The sequence below is a fragment of the Lampris incognitus genome, chromosome 15 (assembly GCF_029633865.1).
Source record: "Lampris incognitus isolate fLamInc1 chromosome 15, fLamInc1.hap2, whole genome shotgun sequence".
Taxonomy (NCBI): Eukaryota; Metazoa; Chordata; class Actinopteri; order Lampriformes; family Lampridae; genus Lampris; species Lampris incognitus.
Genome location: NC_079225.1, coordinates 24394608 through 24420707, shown reverse-complemented (window position 1 = coordinate 24420707; position 26100 = coordinate 24394608). Strand labels below are relative to the sequence as shown.

Genomic DNA, 26100 nt, shown 5'->3' with positions numbered 1-26100 from the left:
TTTATAGAAACAGTTGCAAAACCGCTAAAAAAAAAACCCCGAAGACATCCACACAAACACAGAACTAACCGGCATGACTGAAAACTCAACAGGTGGGGTAAATAAACAAAAACTAAAGGGACATTTAATAAACATTTCGTTCAGAAGAAATGGACGAGAGAAACAACACAGCAGCAAAAAGAAAAATAAAGTAGGAAAATAATCGCTCTCCCTCTCTCTCGCTCGCTCTCCCTCTCTCTCTCTGCTGAATGATAGATAGACTGTTGTTCCACTTGAAGAACAAAGTTGTTCTCAAGGGCCTCTTTGAAGAGAGAGGGGCACCGCTGTCAGACGCTCTTAAAAACTACTCCTAATATCAACAAAAAAAAAACCCCAGTCATGTCACTGGGCTGTCTAATATACTGCCTGCTTCCTTCACTCAATTTATCGCTCTAATGCGCTAACGCTACTGTTTTGTTTTCTTTCTTCTTCTTCTTCTTTTTTTTCCCTCAAGTCCATCAGACTTGTTTTGGGGACACCTCCCTTGGTCCCCTTCTCCTCTTGCTGTGAAAATATTTCTTTGGGGTATGTTTATGGACGACCCCCTCCCAAAGAGGTCCTGCCTGGCTAATAATAAAGTGCTTGAGTTGTCAAGCGCTTCGGCAACAGCCTAATGAGTTCTGACAGCTAGTGCTCCGCACGCACGTAGGCTTGTGCACGCACGCACGCACACACACACACACACACACATATAGTGGAGGGACAGTGTGTTAGGCTTGAGTATACACACATACATTTGTGTGTGTGTAAGAGAGGGAGAGGGAGAAAGAGAGAGACGGTGCACACTCCCCAATGCACACAAGCTTATGTGCATACGGTCACACAGACAGTCTATCAATCAGGGTCTTTATTGGGGGTGGGGGGTGTTGGGGGTGTGAATGCCGTGGGACAGGGGTGCGTGCTGTCACCATGGCGACAGAGCCGAAGGTGGCCGTTTCACAGTTGGAGACAGTGGCCCCGTTCCAAATCGGTCCTTAAGCCTCTATACATAAAGTACTTTCCATAAGCCCTAGCCATTTTTGCGCCTATATATATATATATATATATATATATATATATGTGTGTGTGTGTGTGTGTGTGTGTGTTACCTGACGTTTCAGTCTTTTTTCAGATAACCCCCAATCAAGGTGACCTCTAACCTCTAAACACTTGGGTTTTCTTTGTATGTGCTAATGTTGCCTCCCCAGTGTATAATGGTTTCTCTCCTCACTGAGCTGTAAAGTTTTTTTTAGTGCCACAGTCACAAATGTTTTGGAATTAGAAAGTGTATGAGTATGTGACACACACCAGTGTGTGTTTGAATCTCAGTGTGTGAAGTATGTGTGTGTGTGCGTGTGTGTAATTCTGATAGCACCTTGATGTCTTCTCACACAGCGAAAGAGTGCCATCTTCAGACCACGGCAGCAAGAAGACCTGTATGTGTGTGTGTGTGTGTGTGTGTGTGTGTGCATGCGTGCAAGTCCACCTAAATGATACTAGACAGTCTCCATGACCAATCCCGTTCAACCCCTCCCTCCTTACACCGCAACATCTCTCTCCCTGGCCTCGACTACACACCACATCTGATACACATGTGTAGCCCGTGTGGTTCCAATTAACACAGATTGTGTGTGTGTGCTTGTGTGTTCTGGTGTACATGCAGGTCTTTGTGCAACAGGGGGGGTTAATTGCATGGCGTGAAGTTTATGGTCTGGCCTATCCTTTCTAGTGCTCAGCAAGACATTGGCATTACATTTATACCATGTTCTTTGTCCTTGGCATCATGCCCATTTCGGTTGACTTTTTACACATTTCTTTACTCATTACCTACCAGAAACACTCATGCCAGATCTGTCACGGACGAGCAATACTTCTCGGTGAAATCTGGACTCATGGGCACAAACGTGTTTGATTGAGTCATCATGACATACTATTTGAGTTACCCTCCGTTTTAAATCTGAAAATTCTCGGCATAGTTTTGATACGCAGGCATACTCACAGGAGCGTATTTCATTTCACATGCATCTCTGTGGGGAATGGACGTCAACTAGAAGCATCGTCTTTCACTTTTCAACCGATCTCGTGTTTTTATTTTGGTTTTGAATGTAAGCCTGAGACGTTTTGCTTTGTCCCTATTTGAGTGACAGCAGAGAGAGAGAGAGAGAGAGAGAAAGAGAGAGAGAGGATGAGAAGTGAGAGGAAAAAGGGGGAGGAGGCTGAGGAGGAGGGAAACGGGAGGAGAGAAGTGTTCCCCATTACGGGAGTAGAACGAGACGGGAGCTGTTCCTGGACTGACCTGAGAGGGAAAGAAAGACAGGGAGAGGTAGAGAGAGTGAGAAAGAGAGAGAGAGGTGTAGTTTACATGCACAGATCATACTGAGTCTCCTCAACTCTACCTTAAGGTATTCTGACCACTACTTGTCTGTGCATAGCGGAGTGAGGGAGAGAGACGGAGGTAGAGAGACAAATAGAGAGAGAGAGAGAAAGAGAGCGAACTCTACTTATCGTCTGTTAGGGTTAAAAACAAAAACGAAAAAAAACATGACAGTTTAGAGTGAAAGGCAGATGGACAGGTAGAGAGTACGTGTTTGCATTCTGTGCACCTTAGAGGAGTCAGCGTGTTACCAACAAGCCGATGTGTGAAGCCTGGTCTGTGTGAAGGGAAGCTGGTGGATTGTGGAGCCTCTGTAATGTTGTGTGGAAATATCAGACCGCTCTCTGTCCTGGCTACACTCTGAGGTAAGAACAGCTCTCTGAACCCTGTGTGTGTGTATGTGTGTGTGTGCTAACGTCCCGCTATCTGTTGTTTTAGTTGTTAAATCTTACCTAATTGATAATTTATGGATATGTGCTGTGAGAGATACTGAGGATTTAGTTGTATTTAATTATATTTTACACAACAGGGTTTGATATACTCGGTGATATGTTTGGGACAGTGCAAAATAATAACAGACAGTAGGTTATAATCACACTACTGGAATTGTTGTAAAGGTACACCAATATCATTTGAAACAACACACACTCACACACACACACACACACACACACACACACACACACACACACACACACACACAGTGTGTTAAAGTGTACTAAAGTTTGTTTCCAAAATAAATTAAGATGCAATAAATCTATCGCTCTTTCCCTTCCACTAGTGTTTTGCGCTTTGTAAACAGAAAATATTTGTGAATATTATTTAGAAAATTGACACATTTAAACATCAAATCTACATGTTCGAGGATTTGCGTGCTGTTTTATTGTCATGTAAGGCATAGCAGTGCAAAGTCTGCTGTGAGACAGCGTCCCCCAGACATCATGTTTGTGAGAACTGCTTTAGTAAAGTGCGGTCACAATTTATACAAATAGAGGCACATTTGTTGTTGTTGTTGTTGTTGTTGTTTTCTTACTGGAATTTCTGAATTTAATTTTTTTAAACTAATTTTGTATTATAAAAAATATTCTTAAATTAAAATCGATTTTTTTAAACGCATCTTAGTCTCAGACTTACAAGTGTGTGTGTGTGTATGTGAGACTAATGCATGGTATCAGATGTCCCATCGCAGATGGGCTGGGTCATCACCAGAAACACATAGCACTATTCTTCTTTCTTTCTTTCTTTCTTTCTTTCTTTCTTTCTTTCTTTCTTTCTTTCTGTGTGTGTGTGTGTGTGTCTCTCTCTCTCTCTCTCTCTCTCTGCCCCCCCCCCCTCTCTCTGCAACCTGCTGCCTTTCATCTTCAGGCGTTTCAGTTTGCCAGATACAATAACACAAATCTCTGTTGGTGCGCCTTCTGAGTCAAATCTAACATTCTTGAGTAGGCTAGATAAACTATTAGCAAACGTAGAGAAACAAGGAAACGCAGCTGCGAGAGAACGCCGCGCGTCGTCTTCAACTTACCGAGGCTTCCGTGTTTTAGATCGAGTCGAACGTTTTCATTCATAACGGCCGGTGAAGTGGCTTAATAGCTAGCAACAGCAGCGTACAGATATGTAATTCCCTTAATTAAGTCGTTGTAATTTTCGCTAATTAACCGGGACACCTGTACCCTTCTCTCGGGGAGTCCCCAGGCCAGGCGGGTCATGTTGCCGAGCAGTCACCTGGCCACCGGGGTTAAGGGTCACCTATTTAAGCGGCTCAAATGACACAAATGGGGTCCTTCAGGCATCACGGCCACCTAAGAAAGCGCTTCGAGGCCCGTATCTCCGCGATTAGAGGAGAAATGGTGTGTGTGTTTAACGGGCCGCTAGGCGAAGGGCAGAACTGCGTCTGAACGGCAGCGACTCTCCGGTCAACAGATCAGAAATCTACCCCAGAGGTTAATGTCATTAAGAGGCTAATTTCGTTAGGTTTATTGTATCTCTTTGCGATTTTTTGGGGGGGGAGGGGGGTAAAATTTAGCTACCGGGTCATCGTGTGCAGAAAGTGCAGAGATGATTGCAACAATAAAAACAAACCGCAAACAACGTCTCGTAATCATCCGGAAACAGCAGAAAAACTGCCGCGCTTCTAATTATTTTCTGAAAAATATAATTGGGAGGACTGACAAATAAACCTGACACAGGTCAAGCCAGCATGGCTGTTAGAGCTTCGAAATCCTTTTTTTTTCTCCCAGAGGAAAATGTTGGATATCTGCCTGTGTGGGAGTTGGTCAGAGGAAGAGTAACAGGGGAAGACAAAGAGAGGCGGACTGAAGTCGAGGCGGAGGTGAGAGTGTCAGGGAGGGACTCGGGGTGAGAGAAAGCTTGTAGGGATAGTGGTGGAAACGATAAAAGCTTTTCGGGATCAAAGCCTGCGTGTGCTTGTGTTTTCACAGACCATGTTGAGACAGAAATGGTTTGGGTGGTATGTTGTGTGTGTGTGTGTGTGTGTGTGTGTGTGTGTGTGTGTGTGTGTGTGTGTGTGTGTGTGTGTGTAGGTGTCTGGAGTGCTCTGTGTGGGTTACATGTGGATTGCAGTTTCTCACGGCCATGCTGTTGATGTCGTGACTGACAGCCTTGTAAAAACCCAGGAAAGCATGAAACGTGACATTAAAGTGGTTTGTGTGTGCGTGCGCGCATGTGTAAAGGGATCTATACGAGGGCACCGGGCTAACCTTTGAACCCTGTCTTAAACAGCTAAGTGCTGCTTCTTATTCGCTCTCAGCGGGGTCCTCTAATCAGAACCATAATGTCCCAGCAAACTGCCCCGACAAACACACACACACACACACACACACACACACACGCTCTCTCTCCCTCTCTCTCTCAAATGTCCTACTTTTGAAATATCTCGAGTTTAGTGTTTGCCTTGTCTTGTACTGTCACTCTGTGTGCTTGCCTGTGATTGTGATAATGTGCAAATAACTTAAATATATGCTGCCCTTGTAAACTTCCCCAGTATCCATGTTTTGTGTGTGCGCGCGCGTGTGTCTGTCCATCCATGTCTTTGTACTGGTGTGTATGTATGTGTGTGTGTTGTTTCGTATGTGAGTGTGCGGTTGGCGCCTCACGCGTGCCCTGCACCTCACCAGCGTGTTGACACAGTGATTATAGGGCAGCTGGTACACATTGGCTCTCACTCCGCCCTGCATTTACTGTTCTAATTAGTTCCTCTTCCAAATAAGAGACAGGAATTTTAATAGAGAACCGCTGCTCTGCGGCACACATAAAGTGAGTCTGTGTATGTAGACTCTCTGTGCATTGCATGAAGGCATTGCTCATGCACATTTGTGTGTATGTGTGCATGTATGTGTGTGTGTGTGTTTCAGTGGGGACAAGAGTGTTAGAAGCTGTTGCTTTTCCCTTACTCTTAAGTGACCCCCCCTAAATGATAAGGACCAAGAGTTTCATTCCCAGCCATATGTCCTTTTTCCTGCTCCTCAAAGTCAAGTTTCGATTCAGTTTCCATGGCGACACATGCAGGGGTGAGGAGTGGGCCCTGTGACCTAACATGACCCCGCCGTAACCTTTCCCCTTCCCGAGGGTCGAGGACGGAAGAGTTCTGAGCTCAGGATCCAGTGCGGTCACGGGTGAACAGGAGAAAGTTAATATCTGTCACTTAAAAGCTAGTTAGTGGTTCTGTCACGGCCATGGCTACGACTAGAAACACGGAGTTGCATTTTTTAAAATATTTCTGTTGGTTGGAACCATTGGAAAAACAGCTGAAAGTCAAGGCCAAAACTTGCTCAAAACCATATGAAATGTTGGTAAAGTCCCGGTCTTGATGGATTTGCAGCTGAAAAGGCTTTGATGGGTATTTTACTGATGAATAATTCTAGTATTTTTGCAGCAATACCAAAGTTTTTGGTCTACATTCGTTCTTAGCTTTGTCTTGAGTAGAAATAACAAATTGCTTATTTTGCGTGGTGTCAGGTTTGAGTTTTGATGCCTCGCAGTTGGTGTTTGGATAGTGGTTTTTCCGTGTGTTACTTGAATGTGAAATGGTGATACTTGAAATAGATGTGAAGAATGTGAATGTACTCTGTTGCTAGTATATTAATATTTCATTATACTAGCATACCTAACATGAATTATACGCATCTATACATTTTTGTGCATGCAGGTGTATGTGTGTGCTGTTTCTGTGTGTGTTTGTGCGCTCAACAATGTGTCCTAATCCTCTGTTCTGGTCTCTCTGCAGGTGAAGAAACCACACAGTGATTCTCATGTTCCAGACCCTTCTGACGCTAGGTATGCTTGTAAATGTGTGTTTGTGTAACATAACAGTATTTTATGGTGCAGAATGGGTTTGAGCTGCATGCATGCATGCTGTGCCTCTGTTTGTCATGCTGTTCTACTGAAGAAACAAGGTTTCTCTGCAGTTTGGAGCTGAAATGAGGCCATCAACACTTTCCCAAGACCTCGTTGCTCCGGACTTGTCCACAGGGAGCCCAGGACACATTCACGTAGACACATGCAAGCACACGTTGATGGTGAAATCAAGGAATGAGTTCAAGTGATATATACAGTGCATGCTTGCATGCACAGAATACTTAATAAGTCGATATCGTGTTATAATATACTTATTACCGAGGGGATTTGCTCTCATAAACAACAATTCGGATTTTCGCTCAGCTTTAAATCTTTTACATGTGTAAGCTCACAAAATGCATCATAATACCACCAATCATATTTCTCTGAATGGCCAGAAATGATGTGAAAACCAGAAAAGAGTTAATGAAACACCAACTCCTGCCATCGCTTCCCCAGAGGAAAGAAAAAGAGAGGAGTGAGTTGAGAGGAGGAAAAAAAAAGAAAAGAAAAAGAAACGAGACGGAATCATTTCCTGCTGTTGAAGGGTGAGGGAGCAAAAGCCTAGAGAAAGATCGAAGAAGGGTGTTGAAACACACAGGAGGAAAAAAAAAACGCGACGAGGAGAGAGAGAGAGCGAAATGTGAAAAAAGTACCCCGAGTCTGTGAAAGATTTTAACGTTTGCACCACACATATCATCATATCTTTTCGAAGGCCTTTGTTTTAAGTTGGGCTTGGCACAACGTCTCGACCGCAGCCATGTCCTGCAGATGTCCAAACTGGGATAGTATTTTCAAGTTGGACGTGTGAAAGAGGATAGGACGAGTGTTTAGCTGTAAATAAAGCGGAGAGTTGTCAGAGAGAGTTGATGAACAGTGTTTATCTTTCTCCCTTGTCTCGCACTAACTCTCTTTTTCACCCTTTATTTCTCTCGTTCTCTTGTGACCCTCTGGTGAAAGCTGTGTGTTTATACCTGTCAATCAGACTGCGGGTTGTAGTCATGTGTGACGATGCTATCTGCCCATAGCATTTGTATGGCCTGCTTCCAGACCCTGACACACACACATACGCACACACAGACACACGCACACACACCGAGTGGAATAATGGCAGCCCGCATTTGTTTGAGTCTCTCTCCGTCTACCTCATTCTGACTTTGATGTCCCACAGAAACAACACAAGCATGAACACCCTGCGGGCACTCATACCACACCACACCACATGCACACACACACACACACACACACACACACACAAATGCACAAATACAGTGCACTTGTGTAGTCTTTGATACACTACTATCAATCACAAAACATATACACACTGACTGACTCATCACCAAACCATGTCTGCCACTGCGGGACTAGTGGCAATGGTAAGGGTCTGTGGGAGTCATGGAAAGAGTGTATATTTGTGTATCTGTGTGTGTGATGTTCGGTCTTGCTGTTCAATTTTACCGGCATGGACTGCGCTTTATGTTAAGCGCTTATATGGTTCATGCAAGAATCTGTAAAAAGTCTAAATGAGTTTACCATGTGGAAGTGTTGATAGAGAGGAGCCGGTTTGTGTTCAGACGGGTGTCCGTCTGCATTTGGTTTGACGGTACATATGTATCGGCATACTTCCCTCCATCTGCATCCTCCTGAATGCCCCACTCCCTCTGCCATTACCGCCCTGTGCCGGGTTGTCTCAGTCATGCATGTGGAGCAGATTGTAAAACTCAAACATGCTGGCAGCCTTTGATTTGTGCTGGAGCCCAGTGGTAGACGCTCTCACTCCTCCCTCATTCTCTCGCATACGTGTGTGTGTGTGTGTGTGTGTGTGTGTGTGTGTGTGTGTGTATGTATATATTAAAGAGCTGGCAGTCCATCAGACAACGTCTCACACCTTTGGAACACAGCTCATGTTAGGTTACTGGTATTGAGGGCTCTGTTAACGCAAGTGTAGCGTGTAAGGTGTGTGTGAGTGCAGTTGTCGGAAGTGCGTTTGTCTGAAAAATGGAAGTGTGTGTGTGTGTTGTATTGTATTGTATCTGCTCAGTATTAGCGCTCTGTGCATGTGTAAATATGTTATCGAACATGTTGGGTGAAATCTGAAAACAATGTCTTGAGGTGAGAAGTCCCCTACCGCGAGAGGATATTAGCGTTGATCTGTAGCACATTAAGATTTGGTGCTCAGGGGCGTCCGGGCGGCGTGGCGGTCTTATTCCCTTGCCTACCAACATGGAGGTCGCTGGTTTGAATCCCCGTGTTACCTCCGGCTTGGTCGGGCGTCCCTACAGACACAATTGGCCATGTCTGCGGGTGGGAAGCTGGATGTGGGTATGTGTCCTGGTCGCTGCACGAGTGCCTCCTCTGGTCGGTTGGGGCACCTGTTCAGGGGGGAGGGGGAACTGGGGGGAATAGCGTGATCCTCCCACGCGCTACACACTCCTCACTGTCAGGTGAAAAGAAGCGACTGGTGACTCCACATGTATCGGAGGAGGCATGTGGTAGTCTGCAGCCCTCCTGGATTGGCAGAGGGGGTGGAGCAGTGACCAGGACGGCTCGGAGCGTGGGGTAATTAGCCGGATACCTTTGGAGAGAAAAAGGGGGAAAAATTGGTGCTCATCTCCCTCTCTCTATCTGTCTGTCTCTCTCTTTCTCTCTCTCTCTCTCTTTTCCCTCATCTTCCTCCTGTAGGTCTATGGAAATGCAGGACCTAGCCAGTCCTCATAACCGCGTGGGAGGTGGAGACTCGACGGGTTCCAAACTGGACAAGAACAACCTGGGCGGCTCCTCCATCACCACGAACGGAACGGGAGGTGAGGACAGAAGACATGTTTGTAGTTTTACCTTTCACGCCGCTGAGAAGTTATGAATCGAAGACACAGGCATTAAGGCACATTTGAATCAAGCTGGGAGTGATGATTCATGGGTGTTTTTATCTTTGGACTCAAACATAGAACAGGTGTACTTGGCGAAGAGCGAATTGAGGTTTTGACTACTGCGTTTCCAACTTACACACGGGTGTCGTGGTGTCCGCGGCTTGCACGGTGCAGTTTTTCCTCTCTTGGAAATTAGAGCTTTTATTAGTCTGACTTTTAAAGTTCCTATTTCCTGCGTCTGGGTGGCGTGGTAGTCTACTCGTTTCCTGCCAACACGGGAAGCTCCGATTCGAATCCCCGTGTTACCTCCGGCTTGGTCCCTTACAGACACAACTGGCCGTGTCTGCAGGTGGGGGAAGCCGGATGTGGGTATGTGTCCTGGTTGCTGCACTAGCGCCTCCTCTGGTCAGTTTGGGCGCCTGATCGGGGGGAGGGTGGCTGGGGGGGAATAGCGTGATCCTCCCACGCACTATGTCCCCCTGGCGAAACTCCTCACTGTCAGGTGAAAAGAAGCGGCCGGCGACTCCACATGTATCGGCATGTGGTAATTGCAGCCCTCCCCGGATCGGCAGAGGGGGTGGAGCAGCGACAAGAACAGCTCGGAAGAGTGGGGTAATTGGACAGGTACAATTGGGGTGAAAAAGGGGGGGGTGTTCCTATTTCATATTTTTCGTTGTAAATTTAAATTGTGACACAGACTGAAACCCTTTAGAGTCGGAAAGACAAAGTTGCTCCTCAACCACTTATAAGCGTCATGCCCGTTCCGGGTTCGAGTCAGGTGTGGACCCATCTGTGTGGTTCTTCTTCTTCTTCTTTTTAAGAGACAAATTTAGGGGACTACGATCAGTTGCACTGTTAGGAGAAAATCATTACTCCAAGTGTTTTCAGCATGCACTGAGAAGTACTTTTTGTAGAATTTATAGATGGAAGCGGGCACGCACATGTCCACGTGCACGCCCCCACACACCCGCACACACCCACACTGGCATGAGTGCCTGAGTAAACCTTCGGAGAATGTGTGTAAACACACGGTGAAACACTTTTGCTCTCCTCCACTAACCGCTTGGCAAAGGAAGTTTGTGTGTGTTTTTGCGCACGCGTGTGTGCGTGTCTGTGTGTGTGTGTGTGTGTGTGTGTGTGTGTGTGTGTGTGTACAAGCCCAAAATCCCGCTGGAAACTATTTCCTCCACAAGAGCATTAAAGCATCACCACTCTCTTAGATGTCAACACCACTGAGCCCTGTCCTCTTTCTCTCTCGCACGCCCCCTCCTCTTGTTTTCTCTCCACTTATTCACCCTTTCCAGCACTCGCTCTCCGTTTCTTTCTTCTGTCACACTCTTTCATTTTCTCAGTCTCTTTATTTGTCTCTCTGCCCTTCCCTCTCCGTGTCTCTTTGCTCCTTCTTGTCCTTGTGGTGCCCCCCCCTCTCTCTCCCCTCGCTTTTCTTGTTCCCCCCGTTCTCCGTCCTCTGGAATCATTTTAGACGAAGCACATAGAAAGAAGGATGAACGTACTTTGCTGAAGGCGATTGTTTGACGTATTACTGATTTAGCATGCTATGGAAACAGCTGTTAATTATATGTAATGGAAAAACTGAGATCCTGCATTTTTGTCAACTTGATGTGTCTGTTTATCACGACCGATGAAGAAACACAGTTGCCAGCACACGCATACGCACACGCACACACACATGCACACACACACACACGTCTGTCCAGTGGTCGGAGTGGACTTAAGACAGCAAGCCATAGTAGAGACCATTAAATCATTTTTGATGAGCTCACCGTTGATGGTTTGAGCAGACATGGCTGAAACTACACGCAGCCAAAACAAACTACATACCCAGCATTCCCCTCACCTGACGTCGGCCAGCCCATTGGTCCCTGGCCATCTCTATGGTGACTCATCTGTCTTCATTAGAGCTTGACTGATGGGTTGTATTACTCCTTAGGGGGACTAATGAACTTGTCCTAAATTGAATTGAATGGAAATCTCAGATGGCCAGAGTTCAAGATGTTGAGTTTTAGTGATGCTCTGGGAAGAATAAAAAGAAAATTTGGAGAGCAGCTCGGGGGTTGTCGAAAGTTGGTGATGAACCGCTGTCCATGTAAACAGTGATCTGTCACATTTATGAAGTCATGCCTGTTTTCTAGCCGGTCAAACATATCCTACTACTGTGAAGACTGTGACTAGAGTTTATGCAGAATGATCTGAATTGTTTAAGTCATTAACATAACGTCATGCACCAGTGTCTAGAAACACAGTTGTGTCTTGCCACTTTTCAGGTTGTCAAAAAGGTGATTGGTTCTCAGGATGTTATCGCCTCACAACTTTCCCACCTTGCACCCCTATAGGAGAAAACATGACTATTCTTAACACTGCTGACTGGCTGCTGGGCTGCAGCAGCCCACCCGAAGCCCCGAGCTCCAAGGACTATGGTACAGAGGCGCATGGGTTTGATAGAGAGTGCACATGTTCTTTGTTTTTCTTATATGAGGTCAGGGGTTTGTCTAATTGCCCCAAAGGCTATGGGAAGGGTATTAAGAGGTTAGGCTGGTCTTAGATCTGTGTCTACGGCCTTGTTTGTGCTTCTTTTGCCCCCCCCCCTGATTTGCTTTGCTGTGGAGTCTGCTGTGGTGTTGTGGTCCAACTTTGACTGATCCCATTGAAAAGTTAAATGACATATGTGTTCCCATACTCACACATATGTTCTTGCACAGAGAGCAAGCAGGAGCACAGAGCGAAGGGAACAATCGGCAGAGTGGAACTTGCTTGTTCCTTTGATAGTTCCGTATCACAGGGGGGTGGGAGGAGGTGGTGGTGGTGGTGGCGATGGTGGTGGTGGTGGTCACAGGGGTTGGTTGCTGTGATGTGTATTTCCATGTTGGCCTCCATTAACACTGTCCCGTTGGACACTTCTCTCTTTTCTCAGTGAAAACAGAGCCTTTGAACAACAGTGAAACAGCCACTACCACAGGCGACACAGCACTGGACACATACGCGGGTTCAGGTAGAGGCTCACACATACTGTATTTACACAAGCAAGCATGTACGCCTCACTCAGATGTGAAGACACAAAAAAAAACTACACACATCCAAACTAAAACATCATCACCATCTGCTGATCTCCTTCCGTCTTGCTCCATCGCTCTCTCTCAGACACACACACACACACACACACACACACACACACACTCTCACTCTCTCTCGCACAGCCATACACACATGCACAGATGCTCAAACACTGCCGGTCCATTTGTTGCTCAGTGGTGGACATGCTGAGAGCTTTAATCCCATGAAGTATTGCCTGTCCTTGTATTGTGTCATGAAGTGCTGGCAGTGGGATAGAGAAAGAGGGAGAGACATTTTTACACATGGCTTTTTTTAGACTCGGACGTGACCCATTCTTCAAAATAAACACATGCAAGTGCACACACACGCACACGCATGCACACACACACAAAACCATAACCGTAACACACAGTGAGGGTTTATAAGCAGCAGGGTGTATGTCAGTGTTGAGCCCTGACATCTCAATGACTACAAACAGGCATTGTGTTGTACTATGAGGCCAGCTGAAAGGGTTTCAAGCATGAACTGGAGTACTATCTAAGAGAATTTGGCTGCTGGCCATTCAAAATGTTTCAAATTGTGTTTATTGGAACCGCATTTCAACTCGGCCAAAATCTCGAGGCCTTGAACTGTCCTGTTTTATGATGAGTAGTTATGCAAAAGAAAAGGATAAAAAAGTATTTGCTTTTTGCACCATGCACTTTTTTTTTTCCAGCTGTTGATCTATTATTTTTTTCTTCTTTTTTCTTCTTTGTCATTGTACTTGTTTGCAGTGATCACCAGCAGTGGGTACAGCCCTCGTTCGGCCCACCAGTATTCTCCCCCCCTCTATCCCTCAAAGTAAGTCCGAGTATATTTCAAAGAGCACATTGTCTGCACTCCTTGGGTTTTGTAGAGGCTTGCGTTTCTAATATACATGGCACCTGCAATAGCTTACAGTTGAACTTTTAAAGTACAGACTTAGTGACTCATAACAGTCATACAGTATCCCAGAAACCAAAGAAACTGAGATGCACCACATCACCTCTTCACCGGACCAATATTTTCCTCTCTGTCTTTTCTCTGCATTGACATTAATCTGCCCGACCTTTCTCCCTCCTTCTGTCTCTTCGTTTGTTCTCTCTCTCTCTCTCTCTCTCTCTCAGGCCCTACCCGCACATTCTGTCCACGCCCACAGCCCCTCCAATGCCATCTTACGCCGGCCAGCCTCAGTTCAGTGGCATGCAGCAGTCGACGGTCTACACCGCTTACTCCCAGACAGGACAGGCCTACGGACTGTCCACCTATGGTATCAATATGCACACACAGACACACACGTGTGACGGCGTACCTGTACACAACAACAAATTAAAAGTGTTGGTCAGTTTTTAATTACACACCCATACACAATAGGCCGTGCCATTTTGAAACTAGCTCCAACTGCACTTCATGCAAACTGATCCCAGTGCACATAATGTTCCCCTGAAGGCTTTTTCCAGTTTCTTTTCATAATCTCCTAAAAGATTGTTTGGGATAGGACATATGGGGGTGCCCCGGTGGCTCACCTGGTACAGCACGTACCATATAAGGCTGAGTCCTTACCACAGCGGCCTGGTTTCGAAACCGGCCGGGGCCCTTTGCTGCTTGTCATCCCTTGCTTTTCCTGTCTTTCTCTACTATCGCTATTAAATAGAGGTGGAAAATGCCAAAAAAAAATCTTTAAAAAAAAGAAAGGGAAGGGCGTCCGGGTAGTGTAGCGGTCTATTCTGTTGCCTACCAACACGGGGATCGCCAGTTCGAATCCCCGTGTTACCGCCGGCTTGGTCAGGCGTCCCTACAGACACAATTGGCTGTGTCTGCGCATGGGAAGCCGGATGTGGGTATGTGTCCTGTTTGATGCACCAGCTCCTCCTCTGGTTGGTCGGGGCACCTGTTCAGGAGGGAGGGGGAACTGGGGGGGGGGGTGGCGTGATCCTCCCATGCGCTACATCCCCCCTGGTGAAACTCCTCATTGTCAGGTAAAAAGAAGAATGAAGGTGAAAAGAAATGATGACTCTACATGTATCGGAGAAGGCATGTGGGAGTCTGCAGCCCTCCCCAGATCGGCAGAGGGGGTGGAGCAGTGACTGGGATGGCTCAGAGATTGGGGTAATTGGCCAAATGCAATTGGGGAGAAAAAAAAAAAAGATAGGGCGTACGAATGCACTCTTTTGAAACTCACTTGTAAATATCTCCAACAGTGGTGCAGATTGTCAGTAATGTAGCCTATGATTTATTCCACGGTCCTGTCTGTCTTACAGATCTGGGGGTGATGCTTCCTGGCATTAAGACAGAAGGCGGCCTGGCCCAGAGTCAGTCTCCCCTTCAGACAGGACTCAGCTATAGCCCCGGCTTCACTACACCTCAGCCCGGACAGACTGCCTACTCACCCTATCAGATGCCAGGTAGCAAGACGTCCGGTCAAGCACCAAAGTCACTATCGCTTTGGCGTTTGACCTGTCCAGTACAAATAACGCAATAGGAACGATTTCAGAAGTGAAAATGTTGCCAAAAGTTGTCTTAAACACATTTCAGGATGTCGATATTTTGTAAGTCGGATAAAAGTCATACTAGAAATCATTTTCGAGCTCCCTATTTGTCATGTATAACATTGCACATTGAGAGGCGTATGGAGAGTTGCAGGGTTAAACTGTGTGTGTGTGCCTTTAGAAACACGTCTCTTTGTTCACCTCTGCTTTTCCCTCTCGCTCTCTCTGTCTTTCTCTCACCAGGTTCCAGTTTCACTCCTTCCTCAGGCCTCTACACCACCAACAACTCAGTGTCCAACCCAGCCAACTACACCGCCACCCAGCAGGTATGTATGTGCATGTATGTATGTATACGTATGTGTATGTGTGTGGGTGTGTGTATGCATGTTATTATGTATGTGTACACATAAGCACACACACCAGTGTTTGTGCATATGGGCTTGTATGCATGTTTAAATCTCACAACGCTAATGGGACCAGCTGAAAGTTAACTTAAGCAGAATTCTTTTTCTCAGGCCATTTGGAAAACCCACATCCTAAAAGGATTTTTCCCATTGTAGACCGACCATGTTACATGTTTGCTCCGAGTGGTCAAGTGAAAGTGACTTGCCTCATTTTTTTTTTTTTTGCCTCCATTAAAACCTGCAACAGCATTTCTGCACACAGGGGTTTTGCAACAAGGCTCAAACACAACTTTCCTTACGCTGCCCTCAAGAAATAAAATGTAATAAAAGCTAATTGCACTGTGACCTCTCGAGAACAAATGCTTCCATGAGAACGAACAGCCAGTAATTTTTTTAAAAGTCTGTTTTGTTCTATATATTTCTTTGTCTTATGGTGAATTGTGCTCTGGTAGTAAAATGCCAAATGTGGCTTTTTTTTTAAGTCCTTCTATGATAGATGTGGCTGTTTAAAGAGGAAAAGTCATGGTTGGTTCATATGGGGGTTGACAAAAGGAAAGAGACGAGGTGGTGTGTGAATGAGTCAAACAGAAGATGAGAGTCAGCAAGAAAGCAAGAGAGAAAGACGGAAAAAAACGAGTCTGTGAGCACTTGTATGTATGTATCTGATCATACATGTCATTGTGCATGTGTGTGTGTGTATGTGTGTACATGTACATGCGTGGTAGCCTATAGGGGGTTTTCAGAGATGGACACAGTGACAGGTTTAAAGCTTTGACTCGTAAAGCAGGCCCATCTCCACTGGGTCAGTAAAAACCACCAACACAAGGCTTTAATTGCTGGGGGAGATATAAAATATAGAATTGAGGGGGAAAAAAGAGATTACAGAAATAAGGGGAACAGTTGTAAAATGTCTCTGCAAAGAAGGGGGGGGGGGGGGCTCGGAACCGCTCCACCATAAGCTTCTTCCTGTTTTTCTTGAAATCCCTCTCGATGCTATGCACATATTTATATAGGTGAATGAGCCGAATGCTACGTGCAGCCTATGTGTGTGTGTGTGTGTGTGTGTGTGTGTGTGTGGTGGGATTGCTCGCAGGTTGTTCGTACTTATGTTCTTTGTGTGGGACATCACAGAAAGAACGAGTAAGGTCTGTATTTATATATTGCATCCTATAGTTGATCATAACTTGTGCGTCTCTTCCAGGATTACCCCTCATATACACCATTTGGCCAAAACCAGTATGCCCAGTATTATTCTGCCTCCACTTACGGGACATATATGACCTCCAACAGTGTGGATGGAACAGGGTCCACTGCAGCCTATCAGCTGCAAGATCCCAGCCCCGCCATGACTGGACAGGCGGGCGAGCTTCACCCAGGTATGTATAAAGCTGTCTTTTAAATGGATGTCATTCATTTCCAAGTCAAATTCATTTGCATGTTAAACCTCCTCTCAGACCCAAATGAAAACACACTGAGCCACGCGGGAGACTTCCTCCAAACTCAACACCTTTATAAATACACCCAACAGGGAATGTCCATGTGATCCTGTCCGCCTCATTCAGTTATTGAAGACAATTTGAAATGGCATCCAGAGTGTATCTTGCTTTTGTAATCTGACGTATTTCCAAGTAAAACAGGATATTAGGGCGGGACATTTATAGGGACGGACGTGAATCGATCTGTCTGGATTTGAGCTGATCGTGCAAAACATTTTACGATGGGGCATCCGGATGGCGTGGCGGTCTATTCCGTTGCCTACCAACACGGGGATCGCCAGTTCGAGTCCCCGTGTTACCCCCGGCTTGGTCGGGCGTCCCTACAGACACAATTGGCCGTGTCTGCGGGTGGGAAGCTGGATGTGGGTATGTGTCCTGGTCACTGCACTAGCACCTCCTCTGGTCAGTCGGGGTGCCTGTTCGGGGGGGAGGGGGAACTGGGAGGAATAGCGTGATCCTCCCATGCGTTACATCCCCCTGGCAAAACTCCTCACTGTCAGGTGAAAAAAACTCCACATGTATCGGAGGAGGCATTCGGTAGTCTGCAGCCCTCCCCGGATTGGCAGAGGGAGTGGAGCAGCGACCGGGACGGCTTGGAAGAGTGGGATAATCGGCCAAGTACAATTGGGAGAAAAAAGGTGAAAAATCCCCCCCCCCCCCACAAAATTATATTATTGGTTTGAATGTTGCTCACCTGCGCACTCAAACTCGACACAATCTCAAAAAAAATTTGGCTGTTATAGAGGAAGTTAAGGCGATTAGCTTGAATTTTAAAAAATGAATCTTTGATATAAATTTGTCATTACTTGCATTAGTGTTGAGGGTCATATTTTCATTACAAGTTGTCTTTACTGTGCAAAATGAAAAACATCACTCATCACTATTAGAGCTTTATCACATTTTTCTTATCAATTAAACATTTGGATCTTTGAATCCTCTTTGCTAGGTACGATAAAACGGCGTTGTGCATTTTTACCAGTTTCATGGCAGCAGTTTCCAGCTGGGCCATTCACATCACTAGTGCTTTGTTATGACCATTATTCATAGTTAGCTGAAATCAAGGCCTGGCTTCCTGTCACAGTTTTGAGCGCTCCAGATCCCAGAAACCATGATCTCAATTCCAGTATAAATACCATTTACCATGAGTAACCAAGTACAAAACCCCTTACCCAACTATGATGAACTACAGGAAGCGACTCTTGAGACTGAGAGCATAGTAGCTTGACATCCTATCCACTGAGCGGAGAACCGGGCCGCTCTTACTTCACCTTCACCAGCAGTGATTAGAGACTTCTACATACGGCCAAGTGTGAGAAAGAGAGTGAACGAAGAAGGAACAAGACACGGGATGGTGTTATGAAGCCGGCGTGCCCTGTTATTCTCTCCATCTTTTAACTAGTCGCTTTTCTTCTCTCTAAATCACTGACATGCTTTCCTCGCTCTTTTTGGCTTCCTCGTTCTCTCTCGGTGCTCTCTCACAGTTGCTCTGTTTCACTTAGTTTCCGTGTCTTTTGTGTTTTACCCCACAAAACACCTCCCGTCGTCCAGTCTCTCCCTCTCTCTTTCTCTCCGTTTCTGTGATTGAGACATAACAATATGGGAGCTGAAGCCTCGAGTCTGGTTCTAGTTAACACACAGCAGTGGAAGCATATGGCACTTAGTGTGTGTGTGCCCATGTGTGTGTGTGTGTGTCCAAGCATGTGCGCCTGTGTGTTCGCATTCCATCTCATGTGTTTTGTGCGTGCGTGTCTCATGCACTTCTTCATGCATTTCAGACCGACGATGTGTAACTGGAGGCAGCTTTTGCATAACATACCTCTCGTTGTTGCCCCTTTCCAATTAATGTGCAATTTCATGAATTGTTCCCGCTGCTGTATCTGTGCATACCCATTCTGATGTCACTCACTCACGTCTCAACTCTAACCCAATTGTCTGAGTTTGTTTGAAATGGTTTGTTTAGGGTTCATGTTCAGCCCTTAAGTTGACCTGTCATACCTATTATCTTGAATTATTAACCCTGACAACACGGCTTATTACCGAAGCTGAGTTATTACTGTTCCTCTTTGGAGTCTGCAAGAGGGAATGCAAACCGGCTCACCTGTGAGAGCAACTCAAGACTTGATCACCGCTGCTGGATTACGGCACCAAATGTAGTTTATGATTATTGGTACAGGTTACGATGGATGCCGCTTGATAACTATGAAACATAAAAGCTCTGAAAGCAGTAAACGCCGGCCCTAATCTTTCCCATGTTTGTACGTGTGTGTTCATGTGTGTGTGTGTGTGTGTGTGTGTGTGTGTGTGTGTGCATGCAAAAATTCTCAGGGGACTTTGACACTGTGCAGAGCCCCTCCACGCCCATCAAGGAGCTGGACGACCGCGCCTGCCGGAGTGGGGCTTCCAAGTCCCGGGGCAGGGGCCGCAAGAACAACCCCTCCCCACCCCCTGACAGCGACTTAGAGGTGAGAGACTGAAAAACAACCGACAACAACCAAAGAGTGCTCGTTGACCTAATACGTTACAGACCTGTCTCAACGGGTTAGGAGTGTTTCCCTAAGTTCTTCATCCTCTCTCCTCCTCATCTGCATCTCAGAACATAGGATAAATCTCAACTGGGAAACCTGATGGAGAACGGGAGCGCTTATGTCATTTGTTTTTATACAAACGTGTCCAAGTGCACGTACGGACTAGGACTACGGAGACTATAGATATTCCAAATGCCAAATTATGTCTTAAACTATCGTATTCTCCCATTTCTCTCTCTCTCTTTCTTTCTCACTCCTCAGAGAGTGTTTGTGTGGGACCTGGATGAGACAATCATAGTCTTCCACTCTCTGCTCACAGGCTCCTACGCACAGAAATATGGCAAGGTGAGGAGATACCGGCTACACCCCTCTGCTTTCGCCAACTCTCTGTCATGTAAATCTTCAATGTAATATCTCCGCAGCCACTTGGCACATACAGCAATACAGCTCACCTGGACTGATTTTTCCCTATAAGTGCAATGGCAGAGTGCACTTCCATTGTGTGACTCGTTAACATGTCAAGGAATCAGCTGCATTGAGTCCAAGGGTGATGATGTTAGAGGCCATCGCCAACCTTGACTCAGTCTTAGCCTACGAAAATGATCAGAGCCCGATTTAGATTTGTACTTATTAATAACCATAAATCATTGTCATAATTCATTAATAATTCATTCCGACATAAAATTTTGCCAAATCAATATGCTTACACAAATATATATATAATCAGTATGGATTGACAAGACCATACCGGATCGATCAAGGCCCAGGTTAACAGTGGCCACCATTGGTGCTGTGCCCTCACAGGGTACCGTTGGAAACTGTAAAATCCACTGTGGCGACCCCTGAGAAACGGATTAAGCCGAAAGGAGAAGAATAACCACAATTCATTGTCACTGCTTGCATTTGCATGATCAGAATTCGACTAGTTAATTGATCAATTCTAACTAATTTCCTCTCTTTATGTGATTATTAACAATTAAGAAACATCTCTGTGATCTTTCATCAGTTTGTCCTCCTCATGTTACGGCTGCATTGCTTAGTTTCCTGTATTGTGGGGGGTCTTTCCTTTTTCTCTGGTATTGACCAATGTGGTTGAGGCTTCTGGCATTACACTGGGTGATGTATTTTCCTGTGGCAGTTGAGTAGCCAGTAGCCTGCCTGTATGGGCTGCACCCTGCCGCGGTCTACAGACTCCCTCCTGACATGTTTGGCAGTCAAACAGAAGACGGATGAGTCCAAACCGTTTCGAACTAGACTCACATGGAACCATAGGAGCCTGGGCGTTTTTACAGACGGGTTTTGTGGGTACAGTTGTACTTCCTAGTTCCTCTACAATTGTGGAATGTAGTGATTGGAAATGGGATTTTAATGGGCATGATACGGACCCTGGTGGGTTGTAAATAGTTGTGTGTCTATGTGCGTTTGTGAGCGAACAAGAAGGCCTTCATTCATGTACATAGACCCTGTGGTATAATAAATTCTGCTTGGTTTGTATTGCATTGGCTGGAGAAAGACACCGAAGGGCTCCAAAGGACCATATTTAAGTGAATGCGAGTTAAGGGTGGGAGGAGAGAACTGCAAACTTCTACTTGACCACAAGTAAATGTTAATTTCAGCTCACTTCCTAGAAATATAATTAAGCTAGATTTGGCCATCGATATGCTGTGCAAAAAAATCAAGCGCAATGCAAGTTCTTTTTTTTCTTTTCATTTTCCCCCTTTTTCTCCCCAATTGTACTTGGCCAACTACCCCACTCTTCCAAGCCGTCCTGGTCGCTGCTCCACCTCCTCTGCCAAGATCCGGGGAGGGCTGCAGACTACCACATGCCTCCTCCGATACATGTGGCGTTGCCAGCCGCTTCTTTTCACCTGACAGTGAGGAGTTTCACCAGGGGGACGTAGCACGTGGGAGGATCACGCTGTTCCCCCCAGTTCCCCCTCCCCCCTGAACAGGCGCCCCGACCGACCAGAGGAGGCGCTAGTGCAGCGACCAGGACACATACCCACATCCGGCTTCCCACCCGCAGACACAGCTAACTGTGTCAGTAGGGATGCCTGAACAAGCTGGAGGTAAAATGGGGATTCGAACCGGCGATCCTCCTGTTGGTAGGCAACGGAAGAGACCACTACGCTACCCGAACGCCTTTCGAGTTGGGTTCTTGGTGCATAAAAACAGATAAGCATGAAACCATAGGAGCTCAAACATTAACCAAACGTGCAGTGTTATGAGAGATCGGCACATTAATGTCAGCCCTAAAGCAATTTGTAACAGGCGTTTAGTAATTCCCCCCACTTTGTCTCCTGCTGGTCCTAACAAATATGGAGGTAGCGGTGTCGAGCGTTTACAATTTAAGTACAGCAACCACAAGACCCACTCTTCTCATAAGGGCTCTATAGATCTGTCTAGATACATCTACTGAATGATTTGTCACTTTTCACAACTCTCTGTATGCTCCCTACCACCCTCGCTTTCACACGCAAAACCAGACATTACTCCTCATTTCTCACCGCTACAGATATCAAAACCAGGAATAATGTTCACATTTTACTGAACTGTTGATTTTCCATTGCGGTCAGAATGATAACAGTGGAGCCGGAGAGAAGAATTGTTTCGAAGCTGCATTTGTGCCAGAACTAAATCATATTTGAAATCCTCTGTGATTGATTGAACTTGGTCTGGCAAAATACTCTTAAATAGCCAACTCAGACTTTCTGAAACTCTAGGCAAAGCCAAATCCAAATGCTCAAAGGTATTTAACATATCTAAGTGTTTTGACAAACACCCACAGCCATATTTCGCTTTTGTGTAACAGCCAAGGGAAACAAACTATGGGCCTCATGCTTCGATGACTGATGGAGGACAGCAGGAAAAGAAATATGGCAAAAAAACTGCAGCTATTGCTCCTAACAGCTGCTTTGTTTTGAGGAACCATAAACACTATACAACAAACCTCCACTTCTAAATCTCACTCTTTATCACTTGCACTTTCTTCCAGCCTGGAATCCCTACAATCTCTCTCTCTCTCTCTCTCTCTCTCTCTCTCTCTCTCTCTCTCTCTCTCTCTCTCTCTCTCTCTCTCTCTCTCTCTCTCTCTCTCTCTCGAGTTGTTCCGTCACGTTAGTTTGGTTCTATTCTGGTCATCTGACACTGTCAGCAAATTGTATGGCAAGCTGTCGACCCACACTGACCTATCATAGATGATGGTTTTTGCAGCTGAGCTCTGGCTGGCAGAGCCATGTTCTTCAAAAAAAACACACACACACACACACACATATACACACACACGTAGAAACACACAAAGAGCATGACCTGAACTCTAAGCCCTCCCCATCTGAGGGCACCCGACTTCAGCCAACCACATACTGTGCTCCTTGAACATGCTCACAAACACATTCACATATGTCTTACGCACACACCCCTTTTAACACTCAACCCCCCACCCACAACTTCAGAATGAGGAATGTTGATGGGACACAACAAGTGCAACCTGTCTGTCAGCATCTGATGAAATTAGTGAGTGCATTTGTGTGTGTTTGTGTGTATTGGGGGTGGGGAGGGGGGCTAGGCAGAAGATTTAGAGAATTGTTTTGGGGTTGGAGGGCAGAGAGGGAAAACAACAGGAAGTTTGGCATGGTTGAGGTCATGGGCCAATTAAAAAGAGATGGGAGAGTTGGGGAAAGTGTATAGGGATGTGATGGTGAAATGGTAATTAATTGGTGAGGATAATGATGATGATAATGATGATGGCTGTACTCATAAACAGCCATTAAGTATTATAACGATAATGCTACTGTTCTGACGACGATGATGGTGACGAAGATAGTGATGAAGATTAAGAAGACATGCGTTATGCAAACAATGCTAATGCTATCTGCCTCCTCGGTCAGGACCCTCCAATGGCAGTGACGTTGGGTCTGAGGATGGAGGAGATGATCTTCAACTTGGCTGATACGCACTTATTCTTCAATGATCTGGAGGTGAGATTACACGTGCCCACATCGGTGCTGGACCGACACAGACCAGACACACACACACACAATGTGCATGTGTCAAAGGCTACTTGATGAGTTTAAGATTCTGACGCAGCTTTCAAATTATGTTCAAAGGCAAAAATACGATTTTAAAAGACTGTAAATATGTATATTGCTACTACCCCCTTGTGGCATAAATTAGTATAACACTGATCCCTTGCTCCATATGCTGTGTCAAATTGTAACACTTCATTTCCATCTTCAGTCTGACATTGCCTCCACTCTAACCGATTTACATGGGTGGAGGGGTGGGGTCGATTTTCCTTAACCAATCACTAGAGACCAACGTGTCCGCCTGACCAGTCATTTTAAGTCGACACTGATGCGTAGCCATGCCAACATACTGGTTTTGCCGGGGTTTTAAGAGTGGCGGCATTAGTCTTGCTCATTGCTAATCGTTAGCCCCCCCGGCACTTGTTGGATAATTGCTTTTACAACTGAGAAACCGCTGTTTTGTGCTATGATGCCAGACCAAACGAGTCAGTCAACTCGGTGGAAAGGGCAGATTCTAAGGTCTGGACTCAGGCAACTGTGCAATGGTGTACTGCATGTAAAATTTAGATTTTGATGTGTTTGTTTTTTTTGTTTTTTTCCTCCATACATCATTTGTAAATTAATTTCTATAATATGTTACTATTGTGTGTGTGTGTGTGTGTGTGTGTGTGTGTGTGTGTGTGTGTGTGTGTGTGTGTGTGTGTGTGTGTGTGTGTGTGTGTGTGTGTGTGTGTGTATTTGGCTGTTCAGGAGTGTGATCAGGTACACATTGATGACGTGTCCTCAGACGATAATGGCCAGGACTTAAGGTGAGCATTCAAGACCTTGTGTTTGAATTCGCTCATAACCAGCTGTGGATACAAACACCCAATAGTATTTTACATAGTTTGTTGACAAGGATGATGTGTAAAATTTGATTTAACGTTGTAAAAAGTACTTAGTTAAATAATATTCACAACATATGAACGTATGAAACAGGATTTTTATGAATAATCATAGCAGACATTACAGAATGTAATAATGAACCATTTATGCTTTTTTGCTTTTACAAGAGCAGACTTTTTAAAATAAAACATATCATTATTATTATTATTGACAGTACTTACAGTTTTGCAACTGATGGCTTCCATGCAGCTGCAACCAGCGCCAATCTGTGCCTGGCAACAGGTGTCCGCGGTGGGGTCGACTGGATGAGGAAACTGGCCTTCCGCTACCGACGAGTCAAAGAGTTGTATAGCACATACAAAAACAATGTAGGGGGTAAGCCAATCAGACGGGAGTTTACTAGCCATCAGGGCCAATGATTGGTTGATGTGAACAAATGCTGAACATAGGATTTATTTGGAAGTTGCTTTTTTTTTTTTCCGGCAATTGATGGTACTAATGTGAAAGTTATCTGGACAACAAACTGTATTCGTTCACCTAAACCACCTGTCCGTTGCTGTGTATTCCTTATGTTGTCTGAATTATATATCCAATTTACTTTTAAAACAGCGGCACGGTGACGCAGTGGTTAGCATGGTCACCTCACAGCAAGAAGGTCCTCGGTTCGAACTCCGGGGTTGTCCAACCTTGGGGGGTCATCCCAGGTCGTCCTCTGTGTGGAGTTTGCATGTTCTCCCCATGTCTGCATAGGTTTCCACCGGGTGCTCCGGTTTCCTCCCACAGTCTAAAGACATGTAGGTCAGGTGAATCGGCCATACTAAATTGTCCCTAGGTGTGAATGTGTCGGCCCTGTGATGGTCTGGCGGCCTGTCCAGGGTGTCTCCTTGCCTGTCGCCCTAGGGCTGCTGGGATAGGCTCCAGCATCCCGTGACCCTGATTGGGATAAGCAGCTTGAATAATGGATGGGTTTACTTTTAAAACCTCCTGGTGATCCATTCAGATACATGCAAAGCTGTAAAATTTGAAGTAATCATTTTCAATGATCTGCTGAAATGTTTTCACAGTATCTTGGTTAAAAAAAAAATACACGTGTCGATATCTCTATCAGGGCTAACACATATTGTGATGACCATGTCTTGTCTTGCCTTTTTTTGCCCCTGTGTTCAATGCCTGGGCATTGTGAGGCTTTGGTGAGGTCATGTTGTGTCTGTGCTTGCTTCAGGTTTACTGGGCCCAGCGAAAAGGGATGCCTGGCTCCAGCTGAGAGCAGAGGTGGAGGCCCTGACAGACTCCTGGCTCACCAACGCTCTCAAATCCCTATCCATTATCAGCTCCAGGTGACTCACCCTGACTTATTCTGTCATTAATCCGCCCAGTCGGTGAATTTCATCTGCTTTCGTGGTTTGGAGAGGCAGACACTCTTGCAGACGCTTACGCTTTGTTCCGCAACTAAGTGCCAACGTCTTCAATTAGTTCTCCATCCATCCATCCATCCACCCACCAACCACTACATACCACCAACCACTACATAAAACACTAACATCTTGAAATATGGTCAGTGTACTCAACTTTAA

General features: G+C 45.6%; 1 protein-coding gene across 1 annotated transcript in view; it reads left to right on the top strand.

Annotated features, from left to right (window-relative positions):
* Positions 1 to 2296: 2296 nt before the first annotated feature.
* Positions 2297 to 26100, top strand: part of eya4 (EYA transcriptional coactivator and phosphatase 4) — a 28297-nt gene continuing 4493 nt past the window's right edge. Inside the window, exons 1-16 of the mRNA XM_056294105.1 lie at positions 2297 to 2757; positions 6636 to 6685; positions 9428 to 9549; positions 11967 to 12050; positions 12545 to 12622; positions 13458 to 13524; positions 13830 to 13972; positions 14964 to 15107; positions 15435 to 15517; positions 16797 to 16971; positions 19417 to 19553; positions 19878 to 19961; positions 23504 to 23593; positions 24392 to 24450; positions 24741 to 24901; positions 25749 to 25863. Of these exons, the coding sequence (XP_056150080.1) occupies positions 9432 to 9549; positions 11967 to 12050; positions 12545 to 12622; positions 13458 to 13524; positions 13830 to 13972; positions 14964 to 15107; positions 15435 to 15517; positions 16797 to 16971; positions 19417 to 19553; positions 19878 to 19961; positions 23504 to 23593; positions 24392 to 24450; positions 24741 to 24901; positions 25749 to 25863 (1538 nt within the window). The 5' untranslated portion in view covers positions 2297 to 2757; positions 6636 to 6685; positions 9428 to 9431. The remainder of the gene's footprint in view (positions 2758 to 6635; positions 6686 to 9427; positions 9550 to 11966; positions 12051 to 12544; positions 12623 to 13457; positions 13525 to 13829; positions 13973 to 14963; positions 15108 to 15434; positions 15518 to 16796; positions 16972 to 19416; positions 19554 to 19877; positions 19962 to 23503; positions 23594 to 24391; positions 24451 to 24740; positions 24902 to 25748; positions 25864 to 26100) is intronic.